Source organism: Heloderma suspectum, chromosome 10 (assembly GCF_057233095.1).
Source record: "Heloderma suspectum isolate Gila_16-S chromosome 10, 16-S_ref, whole genome shotgun sequence".
Taxonomy (NCBI): Eukaryota; Metazoa; Chordata; class Lepidosauria; order Squamata; family Helodermatidae; genus Heloderma; species Heloderma suspectum.
The window spans coordinates 18,717,281-18,731,068 of record NC_139467.1 but is presented as its reverse complement, the minus strand read 5'-3'; the positions used below and the strand labels follow the sequence as shown (position 1 = coordinate 18,731,068).

Below are 13,788 nucleotides of genomic sequence, written 5' to 3'. Positions count from 1 at the left end.
GCATATTTTAGCTTAAAGCTGTTATTGCCAGTAACTTAAGTCTTAAGAGAGGCATTTCAACCTTTTGGAAAACTGCAGAAAAGCCAGGAAACCACAAAATGATTAGTGGTTGGGGGAAAAGGGGAGATGACAAGGCAAGGAGACATGGCCACCTGAGGAACCCCGGAGGGTTGAATTGGGACCCCAGGAGGACCAGACCAGGACCCCAAGCCTAAGGTTCTATACCCCTGATCAAGCAAGATGGTTTGCAGGGCTGAGTTTCAGCTGGGGGTAGTGACAGGACTGGTAAGTGGGTGGGAGATTCTCTTCTTCTCCCTTACCCAATCTGAAGCCGTTACCCAATCTGTGGGTTTGTGGTTTAGGGCTGTTTAAGTACAAGAGGGTTTGTCTATCTATGGGTTGTGAAACAACTCTGCCCATCACTACTCTCCGTCTTCTCTAGAAATGGGCAGGCTGGAGAGATGGGGAGTGTTGTGATCAATGTGTGTATACAAATATACATGGCTGTTATCAACACAGGGCGTTGTGCAGGTTGGTTGCACAGAACAACAGAACAACACAACGCCATAGATGTTAACACAGTCTTGATGTTTCCTGTTGTTCTGATTGTAATGGCTATTCCTTTGTTAGGGAAATAGCATTAGGATGGCCAAAGGTGAGTAGGGGATGGTTTCTCAAGGGGCCTTTATGGAGAGGAGATATCTGGAGATCTCTCATGGGTATCAGCCACCAGAGCTTAGAGAAGGTGCCCTCTCACCAGCCACTAAAGCAGGAGTGGGGAACTGTTTGAGGGCTGGCTTGCGCGCGCACACACACACACACACACACACACACCAGCAGGCTGGATGACATCAGGGGCGGGCAGGCCCTCACCACTTGCTTTTCCTGCCAGTGCCTTGGCCAGGGAACCTGCTTTGCTCTGCCTGGGCTTTCCACAGATAGTGAAAGCCTGGGTGGAGAGAAGCCCACCGAGGTGCTGACTTCACTTTTCCCTTGCTCTGTGTGCTAGCCTCAGGGCTTGGAGAGGGGGTGGGACTTGTGGAGGGAATTACAACCGTCCATGGGCCAAATGAAGAAACTCCACGGGCCTAATGAGATCTGTGGGCCAGAGGCTCCCCACCTCTACATTTTTAAAAATTCATTTTTCTATTGTGAATTTCAACAGAATAAAACAAAACCGTATAAAACAAAGAAAAAAGGAGAAAAAAGAATATAATATAATATAATTAAATGATGAATATAATGCTTCTTTTAACCATATGTTTTAGCAATGCCCAATAGTTGCCTCCTTTGGGGAGGACGGTATTATACAGATAAATGGTATTATACAGATAAACTTTGTATTGTATTGTATTGAAACAGTCTTTAATATTTACTGATGTACATGTCCTCTTAAATTATTTACCTGCTTCCTGGAAGTTAACACACGGTCAGTGTAAATGGATTCTCCACACCCTTTTGACAGCTAAAAGACTGATATTACAACACTGGAAGGATAAACACCTCCTATAATGCAATGGATTGAGGACCTAGCAATGCTGTCAACATGGTATATAGGTGCCACTCATGAAGGAATACATAGATGGATATTTAGCCTGCTTTTGTTGACGTTTATGCATAATTTACTCTTTCTAAAATCCTGTGTTCTCTCTCTCTCTCTCTCTCTCTCCACATATATATGGATACTTTTAAGTCATGCAGTTATATTATATTCTTTTTTTCTCACCTGTACATTAAAAGGAGGGGTAAGGGACGTTTTTACTGTCAAGGGGGTAATCTGTTGTGGGGCCATATGCCAGTGATGGGCAGGGGTGCCACTTTTTTCTCTCTCTCTTCCTGATCACCCCTTGAGCCTAAGATCCCGCAATTAAAACAGGGCTTTCTGCTTCCGTTTTAAATGCAGGTTCACAACGGACTCTCTTTACACATGCTTCCTTTCCCCCTCCTTCTCCCCCTTATTTGAGTCTTCCTTATGTTTCATTGGTCTAGCTCCTCTTCTTGAGGCTTTTCCTTTTTCAGGAGGGACCTCAAGCAGAATAAAGGCGGGGTTATTTGATACCTCATTATCTCTGATCTATTTAAAAATGGAACAAAGGTCATTTAGTGCAGGAGACGCCCTGGAGGTTCACGGTGTCATCTAAAGGGCCCGCAAACATCCTTGAGTGAGCAATCTCAATAGCAGGATAAAAGCTCTATGTGAAGGAGCCCCTTCTCTCTCTTTCTCCCTCCCTCTCCAGTGAGCTGCCAGAAGAGGGACAGATCACTTTTGCCAGAGATCTGGCCAGATGGATTTTGAAATTAGGCTGAGGGCTGCATGCAAACCTATTAGAGCAAGGTGCAGAACCTCAGGCTTGGGGTCCAGATCTGGCCCTCCAAGGTTCCTGAGATGGCCAAGCTCTCTTCTCTTGGCCCCACACCTTTTCCCTCAACCACAGATGGTTTGGTGGTTTCCCAGCTTTTCTGCAGTTTTTTCCCTCATTCTGAAAGGTTGAAATGCCTCCCCTAAGGCTGAGTTACTTGACAGTAAGAGCTTGAAGCTAAAATACACAGGTATTATTGGCCTTTTGTCTCTGGCCCCACCCACCACCACCACCACCACCACCCTGAACGCTCCAAAATAGAATTCAGCCCTTGAGCAGAAAGAGGTTCTGGGACCACAGGTTGCCCACACCTGCACTAAAGGGAGGGGCTGATGTAAGGGGTGTGTGTATGAAAGGGAAAAAAAGTTGGGCGGGGGGACAGGGAGAAAGAGACATGTTATCTGCCTTTTCATTAAAGAAACCCCCCCGCAGTCCTACCGTTGTGGAGCCTTTCCGTGTTTATAGCAGGCTCCCAGATGGCGACCACGTGATTGCTGAGAGGGGAAGTTTTTAATTTTCAAGTTTCCATAGAGATCAATGAAACAACACCATCCAGTGGCTGTTTTAATGGCATAACAATCCGACTTAAATAGATAGTTCATTATTTCTGGATCTTTTTGAGATGGAATAACCAGGAAATACCTCTGGATGTGCCCTGGAGGTTGACGACGTCATGAAAAGGACTCGCAAACTTCCGCGAGTGAGCATTCTCAACAGCAGGATAAAAGCTCCCTGTGATGAAGCCCAGAGAGAGAACTGAGTTAGGGGTGCCTCCCTCTGGAGATCTGATCTGTGAGGTGGTCAAGTGTCCCCTTTTACAGAGGACCATCGTCTATTTCAAGAGCCATCCTGTCAAATTCAGGTTAAAGATAAAAACTGCTGTTGCCCATCCACAGTCAGGACTTCAACAGCAGACTGAACAAGCAGGCGCGCCTCAATTAGCATATGCAAATTTTATGCAAAGTGGTGCCTTCTTTTGTCCTCTTTTTGGGTGATACATTTTCTCTTGGGCGGGAGGCTGCTCCTAAGTGGCCACCCTACTAGCTAGGAGTGCTTATACTGCTTGCCTCCACCTCTGCTTGTATATTTGGAAATAAACCAAACATCACCCCCCCCCAAGCTCTCCCAGTGCTCTCTCCCCTCCAGAGGTAACCAGACACAGATAACATTGCCTCTATGGAACTTCTCCCCACTCGGTAGGAAGCAGGAAGCGTGGAGCACTACTTTAGAAGGGGCCTCGGCCTGAAAAGTGAGATGTATAAACGTTTGAAAATAAACCCATTAAGGGTGCAACCCTATGCACATTTAGGCAGCAATGCTGGAAGTTGTCGGACTTCTTTGTGTGGCTAAACCGACACAGGATTGTACACTAAATAGCTTTTCTATTAGTGGTATATCCTTCTGTGCCTCACCCTTTGCTGGAAAAAGCAGTATATATAAAAATGTTAAAATAAAATAAAATAACATAGCTAGGATCCACAGAGCTACTGCAGGTGAACTCGAAAGCTTGCATGTGTACAACAGGGCGTGTTGCCAGTTTGGGATGCTAAGAGGACTCCTGTCCTTTTGAGAGCTGCCTAAAAGGGACACATTTACCAGATGCAGTTTCTCCCCCACCACTTTGAGGGGAGAAAATGGGGGCTGGTGGAATTTTCCCTTTGATCCAGCCCTTAAAGGGTGGGTGTTCACGCCTCTTGGTGTTTACACCAACTGAGGACCCTGCTAGTGAGATTTTTGACCTGCTGCCCTTTGAACGGGAGGCCATGCATATAATGTCACAAGCTGCTTTGGAAACTCTCCCTCAGTTTATAAAACAGCCTGCCTTGTATGGCCTGAGGGGCTGTTTTCAGACTTCCCCATTCTGGCTCCCTCCAGATGTGTTGGACTACAACTCCCATGATCCCCAGTCAACATGGACATTGGCCCTGTTGTTTGGGGATGGTGGATGTAGGGTGGCCACTTACACATCACCCCAAAAAGAGGACGCAGATTGGCATAAAGTTTGTGTGTGCTAATTTATATGCATAGATGCACATTTAGGAATAATTACTAGGATTTAAATACGAGATCCAATACAAATATGTCTCACCACAGTGAGGAAGGGCGTGACCAGGTACTCTGTGTGCCTGCTCAGTCTGCTGCCCGGATGCTAAAAATAAATGGGCAATTTTAAGGTCCCTGCTTTCCCTTCAGGCTTCGCAGCCCTTCAAATTGAGGACATCTTTAAACAGAGGAGTGTCCCCTGTAAAGTGGGACACATGGCTGCCCTAGATGGAAGTTTAGTCCAACGGACTGACTGACTGACTGACTGACTTTCTTTCTTTCTTTCTTTCTTTCTTTCTTTCTTTCTTTCTTTCTTTCTTTCTCTTTCTTTCTTTCTTTCTTTCTTTATATCCCGCCCTATATCATTAAGATCTCAGGGCGGCATACAGATAAAATCAATTTAAACAGTATAAAACAATAAATAATTGAAAGACCTAAAAACATATTAAACCATTAAATAAGGTAATACCAGGTAAAATCTAAAACAATAAAACAGTTAAAACAATGTGCTAGGGAATGCATTTAGCCCTCAAAGGCTTTGGTAAAAAGCCATGTTTTTACTTGGAGCTGAAATGAGACCAATGTCTGTGCCACTTGGGCCTCCAAGGGGAGGGCATTCCAGAACTGGGGTTCCACAGCAGAGAAGGCCCTCTCCCATGTCCCACCATAGTGTATGCCTCGTACTGGTGGGACACAATGGAGGGCCCCTCCAACAGATCTCAGTTCTCAGGCAGGCATATATAGGGCGAGGCACTCCCCCAAATATTGAGGTCCCAAGCCGCTTAGGGCTTTAAATGTCATCACCAAAACTGAATTCCAACTGGAAGCGTATTGGCAGCCAGTGCAATTCCTTTTAAAACTGGCGTTATATTATTTTTTATGAGGTGTTCTGGTTGGCAGTCTAGCTGCTGCATTTTGCACTAGCTGCAACTTCCGAGTCGTCTTCAAGGGCAGCCCCATGTAAAGTGCATTGCAGTAGTCTAATCAGGAAGTTACCAGTGCATGTACTACTGTGGCTAGGTTATCCTGGACATGGAAGGCCCCAGGTTAGGTAAGGCTGCCTTAAGCACAAGGCTAGGCTTACCATGTCTTGACATTAAACAATTCTGGTACCTGAATGGAACCCAGCGGTTTGGGGCAGCTACAGTTTCAGAGCCCAATGCAAGTGCTATCTACTCAATATGAACCTGCCTGGACAGTGAGGGGCAGACGATGCGTGACGTTCTTATTTACGTGATTTGGCCTGGCGTGCACAATTTTCTTTCTTTTTTTAAAATCTAAATTGCGTGTGTGTGTGTGTGTGTGTGAAGCTGGATCAGAACCATGGCATGGGGGGCTTGAAATGAATCCTTTGCTCTCACCACTTTCCTGATCAGAATTGCGCCCCCTTCCCCATGCCTGGTATTTGCAACCAGAGGAAACCCTCAGTGGGGCAAACAGGAGCATTTCTCCCATTGCAATTAGTATGCCCCCCCCATCCCGATTCCGATTGGGACCATGGTGGGGACAAAACCTTAATGCACCCTTGTCCTCATGCCAGGGTCTCGATCCAGCTCTTCTCATGCCAGCATTGTCAACCCTGCATATCCTTCATAACTGTACTGCAAACTATTAAATTACGTGTGTGTGTGTGTGTGTGTTTTTAGAGGCGTCATTTGGATTTTGTTTCTTGATCACCAAAACGTGCTGGGCCAGTCCTGGGCCTCAAGAGTAGAAGGCCTACTGTTGGCATGGGGAAAGTGGGTTCTTTACGTTTCTCTGTTTGCTGGCTGCTTTGCCCAGGACAGGCCTGGGAGGAAGTGGTAGTGTCTCCTTTCAAGATTTATTAGGGTTAAGGGGGGCGGAATAGCCTGCTTAGGAGATTTTGCTAACTGCATCATGTTCCCTAGAGATAAACACACTCCAATCCCGTCCCACTTCCTCTCACGACCCTCCCTCCCTCCTACTCCGAAATCCAGCCACCTGGCCTCCACTCTGGGACTGCAGAGTCGTGATACACACACACACACTCATGCACACACACACTGGCTGTGATGACATGGAAACGCCCATGTCCCCCCCTCTCTGAAAACTTAGAAAAAGTCACGAAACCTGCTCATCCAGCCAATGGGAGTGCAGAGGGATGGGGGGCTATGAATAGAGGGTGAAAGGGCAGCAGCAGCAGCAGAGTCCCTAGGCAAGGGGAGAGCATCCAGCAGCTCATTCACAAGGAAAAGGGGCAGGATTCCACCAGCCAGAGAGAAGAGTAGACTCATCCTGCCTTCCCCATTACCACACAGTCCAAGGAGACGACTAGACGCCGCAGCGGGACCCCCAGAACTCTGCTGCCCAAGGGAGACTCAACTGGGACAGCCATCCCAGAATGCAGCACTGTGAAGAGGTGAGGAAAACCAAAGGGTTTTTGGGGGGGAAGGGGGCCAAATGTCCATGTGTAGGCCAGAGGCTGTAGTTCAGTGCTAAAGCACATTCTTTGCACGCAACGGGTTCCAGGCTCAATACATGGTATCTACAGGGAGAGGATAGAGCGGCTTTCCCCAACCTAGCATCCTCTTGATGTGTTGGACTATGGCTTCCATCATCCCCCCAGACAGCATGAGGGATGCATCTCCTCAGTGACATTGCTAGGATTATGAACATAAGAAGAGCCATGCTGGATCAGACCATCTAGTCTAGTTCACACAGTGGCCAACCAGCTGTTGACTGGGAACCCACAAGAAGGGCATGAGCGCAACAGCACCCTCCCGCCCATGTCCACCAATAACTGGTGCACATAGGCTCACTGCCTCTGGTACTGGAGGTAGCACATAGCCATCATGACTAGTAGCCATTGACTGAGGGGGACAGCCGCGTGGTGGTGGCTGAACTAAAACCTCACCTGGACAGCTTGCTGCCTGAGGCAGGGCCAGGGTGGCCGCTTACAGATTGCCAAAAAAGAGGACTTCACCTCCCATCCGCGCCAGCCGGTCTGGCCCAATGGTTAGGAACGCTGGGAGTTTCTATTTATATTGTGATAATGATTTCTACGCTTGCATCTACACATATACTTTGGCATATGCAAGCGTGCGTCTTCTTTTTTGGTGATGCATTTCCTCTTTTTTTTTGGCAATCCAGAGGTGGCTGCCCTGGCCTTGGCTCAGGCTGCAAAATGTCTTGGGCCAGCCAAAATGTCCAGATGAGTTTTTAGTTCAACAACTACCATGTGGCTGCCACCCATGTGTTACAAGGGATCCCCCCCCCCCCGCAATCCTAGCAGTGCCACTGAGTATATTCTTTTACTTTGTTCTATACTAGCGAACGTCGTTTGAGGCAAGCAAAGCCTTCAAACAAATTTATACAGCTGTCGGAGTTCGACACATTGTGCCTGCCCAGTTCAAATGAAACGATGCCTGCAGGCGCCACTGGGCACAGCTCCTGCGTGTAGTGCATCCCTGTAGCCCCCTGATGGAGGAATCTGTCCACTCCATTCCCCTGAGAGGGGGGCTGCTCCACAGCAGGGGGGCAGGCGAATAACTCTGGCTTAGCTACCAATTCCCCCATGCTGGAATCCACTCAAAGGTATGTACTGGTTAGGGAATCCTGCCACCTAGAGGCAACATTGGCATTGCAGGCTTCAAACATGTGCGCGCGCGCGCACACACACACACACACACACACACACTTACTTAAAATTAATTGATGCATTAAAAAAACAAAGCAAATAACCCCGAGGAGCACATCTTTAGGGTCCCCTTAGTATGCATGCCAGGTTTCTAGATTTCACAGTCTGGTGTTATGGCTACATCATCAGCATTATTATTATTATTATTATTATTATTATTATTATTATTATTTTATATAGTAAAAGAATGGCTGCCATTCACTCCTATGGTGTGTTTGGGGGCAAATGGAAATTCTGCATTGAAGGACGCAGTCATGGTGCTGGTGGGGGATGCATTGTGCCTCCTCTCCCTAGTCATTATTCTAAAGTATAGCCTTGACACTCAAAGTCAGGGTGGTGCAGTGATTACAGTGCCGGACAAGGACTAGGGAGGCTCAGGTTCGAATCCCCGCTCAGTCATTAAGCTCCTTCGATAATCTATGCAAAGGCAACAAAGTAGCACCATCAGCGGGCCCTCTGCTGGTCACAGAGCCCTGGCAAATGCCCAGCTTCGCCACCCTCTGGCGCCAGCCCTGTCTCACCCTGCTCGCAGCTGGGAGAGACCTCGCTAGAAAAGAGAGCCAGTGTGGGGTAGTGTTGGACTGGGACTCAGGGGACCTGTGTTCTAGTCCTTACTTGGCCATGAAGCTCACCGGGTGGCTTTGGGCCAGTCACTGACTCTCAGCCAAATCTACCTCACAGGGTTGTTGTGAGGATAAAATGGAGAGGAGAAGGATTATGTACACCGCCTTGGGCTCCTTGGATGGAAGGCAAGATATAAATGTAACAAGTAAATAAAATAACTAAGGGAGCAATCCTGTGGCCGCTAGTCAGTGGCTAGATGGCCATAGGATATGTGGTTTTCTGGGTACTGACCTCCGAGCCCATGCTCCAAGGTCGGTTCCTGGAGAACTGACCTTCCCGCTATCTGCGCTGCCTCGCAAGCAGCATTGAACGGTCCTGTGCTCCCCGCTCGGAAGAGGAGCAGGGAGTGGCCGAAACGGGGCATTCCAGGGGGAGTTCCGGGGTGGGGAAGGCGGAAGTGCCAGTATGACACATCCTATGCGTCATTCGGCAGCCTCCTCCCCAGAAATCGGCTGTCTAGCTGCAAATGCAGGGCAGGAGAAGCGCGGAGGGAACAATCCCCTTCGTGCTTCTCCTGCCCTGCCTTGGATAGGCAGTCGCCTCCGAGTTCAGAGGTGGCCACCTATCCCCATAGGATCACACCTTAAATAAATAAGAATCTGTTTCTCACCATCAGATTGCAGACATGGATCCTTGGCGGCAGTCTTGGGTGGAGCCACCTATGCAAGTGGTACCAACTGGAGCAGAGACTGAAGTATCAGGTAAGGGGTTCCTTTTTTTATTTTTTACCAGCAGGGAGGAAAAGTATCCCCCACGCTCAATACATTAGAACATGCTGTTTAACATTGTGGATAGAGCTTTATTGGGAAGAACAGCTTCCAAGACCTTAGCCATTTTTAAACCATTCCTAAATGGGTTTTTGCATCTCCCATGCCTGCCATTTGAATGTAAAGTTCACAGTGGCTAAAAAAGGGTACATCCTTTCACTTTCTACCCTGCCTGAGTAGAATCGGTAGTGACACCATCCAGCAGTCTTTAGCATCACCTCCAAATGCTCTCAAGTAAATAATGTCAGTCCTGCCAAATTAAAACAACAAAAAAAGTGAAAGTGAAGCAATCACGGTACGGAAGCAATTTATTATCCACACTGTCGGGCGTGAGCTTTCGATATTGCACAAAGCAGAATGCTTCCTGGTGCAGGTATTCAGAGCAAAATACATTAAACCAGAACTAGTCGGACAATAGTTCTGGAGAGCGTTGTGAGTAACTGGGAAAAAGTTTCACTTCCTATGGCATGTACACACCCGACTTGTGCGTGCACATGTTGCCTGATCTGCCAGGGCCCTCACTTGCAGAGCAGAAGGTTGCGGGTTCGAGGCCTGTCGCGGAAGGAGAGCAGGTCCCAAGGAGCGGTCCCAGCTCTGCGATACCACACAGGCCACGGCCGGCTCCAGGGTTTTGAGGGCCCTTGGGCGACACACCCTGAATGGGCCCCCTCCCTCAGTGAGTCCACCTTCCCACTGCCATTGTCACCAGCTACTTTTGCTTCTCATCCTCTTTCTACCACTTGCTTGTTGGCAGGCAGAGAGCCAGCGAGCAAGCAGGCAGGGGCATCTACGGCTTCTCTTTCTCACCGCCACTGTTGTCTGGGCCAGAGCAAGAGGCAAGGGAACAAGCAAGTTGTGATGGTGAAGAGGAGGAGCAAGTCCTGGGGGCTCTTGACAGTGGGCCCCTGCTGGGGTGTGGGCCCTTGGCAGGAGCCCAGCCATGCCTTCCCTTGACGCAGGCCCTGAGCACATACTTTGAATGGACTCTCCCTTGTCCAGTTAAAAAGGATGAGGTCACAGATGACACTTGGGGGAGGGGGCTCAGAGGTAGAGCACGAGCTTTGCATGCAGAAGGTCCGGGCATCTGGAGGGAGGGCTGAAAAAATCCCTGCCTTAAACCCTGGAGAGCCATTGCTGCCAGTCAGTGTCGACAATGCTGGGCTAGATGGACTCGGGCTCTGACTCGGTATAAGGCAGCTTCCTCTGTTGCTGGGAAAGACCTCCTTCTGAAAACTTGGAGAACTGCTGCTGCCCATCAGCACAGACCGGCCTGCCCCAACCTGGGGCCCTGCAGATGGGTTGGGACTAGAACTCCCCCATGCTGTCTGGGGATGCTGGGTGTTGTAGTCCAGCACATCTGCAGGGAACCAGGTTGGGAAGACTGGAGTAGACAATAGCGGCGGGGTAGATGGACCCATAGTCTAACTTGATATAAGGCAGCTTCCTTTTGTTCTTTGGCCCTACCGTCAAAACATGTTTTCAAAATGATCAGGGGAAAATGAACACAATTGTTTGACCTGGGACAGCAGCAGGGCATGGGCACCCACCAGGCCCAGCAGTCCCTCTTGCAATGCGCCTTTAACTTGTACCACGGCCTCTGGGCAATCTTATATGGCCCAGGCTGCTGTTAAGGCTACAAAAAGACGAATGTTGTTTTCAACTGGAAACAGTAGAGGATGGTGGCTCCAGTTTCGGTGGGTCTGTGAATCCATTCTGGGTTTCAGTCAGAACCAGCCAGAACTCTGAGCTATCCAAAGTGCTGGACTCTAACCCCTCAAATAGGCTCAGCGCCTTGGATAGCTCCTTTAGTATTCTGGCTGGTTCTGGCTGAAACCCAGAATGGATTCACAGACCCACCAAAATCGGAGCCGCCAGCCTCCACTGGCTGGAAAGCAGATCTTGATGCCCTTAGGACTTTCTCCCTGTTTTCCCTCCACCAAGATTTCATGGGAGATTACAGGAAGATTTTCCAAGAGGAAGATTTCAGCACCATGGATTCCTGGTTCCTGCCAGAAAACGAGATGGACCAGCAACTACAGAGCTGGGCTGGCGGGAGTTACCTAGCTGAGCTTGAAGGGTTTGAGAAGGAAATGCCATTCCATCACATGTCCAACTTGAAAGGTAAAGACATCCCTACGCGGCCATCCTGCAGCATGATTGCAAAAGTATGCCAGTCCCAGAACCAGCCACATCAGAGTCACATGGTCAGCTATCCCCAACTTGGTGCCCTCCAGAGGTTTTGGACTGCAGCTCCCAGCATTTCTCATTGACTATTGGCCATGCTGCCTGGGGCTGATAGGAGTCAAAGTCCAAAACCGCTGAAGGGCACCAGTTGGGGAAGGCTGTTCCAAGTGAACAATCCTTGATGGAATGGTGTTCCCATTTCTTTTCCAGGTTTCCCTGAGTACACAAACACCAGAGTGGAATTGACACAGGCGTCTTCCTGCCTGGATTACAGAGGTGAGCTTCGACTGATGCTTGAAAGGAGAGATACAGTTAGGCAGGGAGATTTAGGAACCTTGGGGCACATTAGAGCAGGAGTGCTGAAACTCAGGTCCGCAGACCAATTCTGGCCCACACTGTGTCCCAGTCGGGCCCTCTGGGATTGCTTACGTGGCCTTGTCCCACCCCCTTTTTCCTGGCTGCCGCTCATTTGGTAGTTTTCAAGATCTTGCGCAGCCCCCTGCCCCATTCTAAACAGTTGAAATGCCTTTTCTAAGACTCAGTTCCAAGCAGTTACAACCAGGAAAGAGATCTTGGGGTTGTGGTGGACAGCTCAGTGAAGATATCAATCGAATGTGAGGCCACTGTAAACAAGGCAGTCTCCATGATAGGCATAATTAGAAAAGGAATTGAGAATAAAACTGCCAATATCATACTGCCTCTATACCAATCTATGGTGCAACCACACTTGGAATACTGTGTACAGTTCTGGTTACCACACCTTAAGAAATAGTATTGTAGAGCTGGAAAAAGTGCCGAAAAGGGCAACTAAAACGTTCAAGGGGCTGGAGCATCTCCCCTGTGAGAGAAGGTGACAACAGCTGGGATTGCTTAGCTTGGAAAAAAAGGAGGGTAAGGAGAGACGTGATAGAGGTCTACAAAATTATGCATGGTGTGGAGAATATGGATAGGGAGACATTTTTCTCCCTCTCTCAAAATACTAGAACCCAGGGTCATCCTATGAAGCTGATTGGTGGAAAATTCATTACAATTCCCAGTAGTTTAAAAAAAGTTGTTAACACTTGCAGGACAGCAAATGTTGCAGGACAGCAAATTATCCATAAAAGCAGCCTGTCCCTTAAAGAGGTGCCCTCCAGATGTGTTGGCACTATGACTCCCATTATCCCCAGCCAGGGCCCCCCAAGCTGACTGTGGATGATGGGAGTCATCATCCAAGGCATCAGAAGGACACCACGTTGGGAAAGTCTGAATTAAAGGCTAAAAAAAAGAAAGACGTTTGCATCATCAAAAGATGGGCAGACAAAAGAGGGCGCCTGGCCTATCTCCATGGGGAGGCAGTTCCTGAATCGTGGCACGGCACACGCAGGAGATCCTCTCTTGTGCTACTTACTGATGGAGCTCTATAGGGAGTTGGGGTGCCATCCAATTAGTGGTGCAGTGGCCAATTTTGAAGCACCATGCCCCTGAGGAGAGCCCCAAAATTCAGATTGCTGGGTCAATCTGTAGCAACAAAGCACTTTTCATCTCCACGAGGAACAGGTCTTTTGTAAAGCTAATGGGTCTGCATTCAAGACCAAGCCACCCCAAAATGCTTTGTGCTACAGCAGGGAACAATATATTATTGCTGGGAACATTAATCCCTCCACCCTGCCCCCAGGTAGTGTGAGGATTGCAGCTAAGAGGGAACAGGGAAGTCTGGGGCGAGAGGCAGATGACGAATAAAAATGTGCTAATAAAAAAGTGCCAGCACTGCGTCCCTGTGAGCCCCAATTCCGCTACACCACTCTGTCCAATGGTTGTGTGTATAAGATGAGCATTGGGCACTGTCGGGGTTCCACCATTGACCTGGACCCCCTGAACAACTCCTTAAGGATCCGTTGCCTCCCTAAGAGTCCCACATCCCTTCTTTTACCTTCCCCTTTCCAATAACGTGGGGTTTAGGATGTAGGTGTGAGGCGATTGACACTAGACACAGGGTTTAACCACAACAGTTTACTGGTAAATTAAAGCAAGCAACTCACAGCTAAAGGTATTTACGCAATAGAGCTGAGTGATACATAAGGCCTTAGGAGCAAATAAAAGCTGCAAAATGCAATTTCCTTTGCCCTAGCTGTACTTGGACTTCTCCAGGCTGCTTCTTCCTGCTGCCTCT

At 48.5% G+C, this 13,788-nt stretch overlaps 1 protein-coding gene across 3 annotated transcripts in view; it reads left to right on the top strand.

The window, feature by feature from the left end:
* The window catches only part of ETV2 (ETS variant transcription factor 2), a 33,171-nt gene that overhangs the window by 14,254 nt on the left and 5,129 nt on the right, over window positions 1-13,788 (top strand). For 2 of the 3 annotated variants that reach the window (XM_084815388.1, XM_084815391.1), the window contains exons 3-6: window positions 6,683-6,783; window positions 9,302-9,386; window positions 11,394-11,573; window positions 11,847-11,912. In XM_084815388.1, coding sequence (XP_084671514.1) covers window positions 6,766-6,783; window positions 9,302-9,386; window positions 11,394-11,573; window positions 11,847-11,912 — 349 coding nt within the window. In that variant the 5' untranslated portion in view covers window positions 6,683-6,765. The remainder of the gene's footprint in view (window positions 1-6,682; window positions 6,784-9,301; window positions 9,387-11,393; window positions 11,574-11,846; window positions 11,913-13,788) is intronic. The other variant, XM_084815390.1, reaches the window with a different exon arrangement.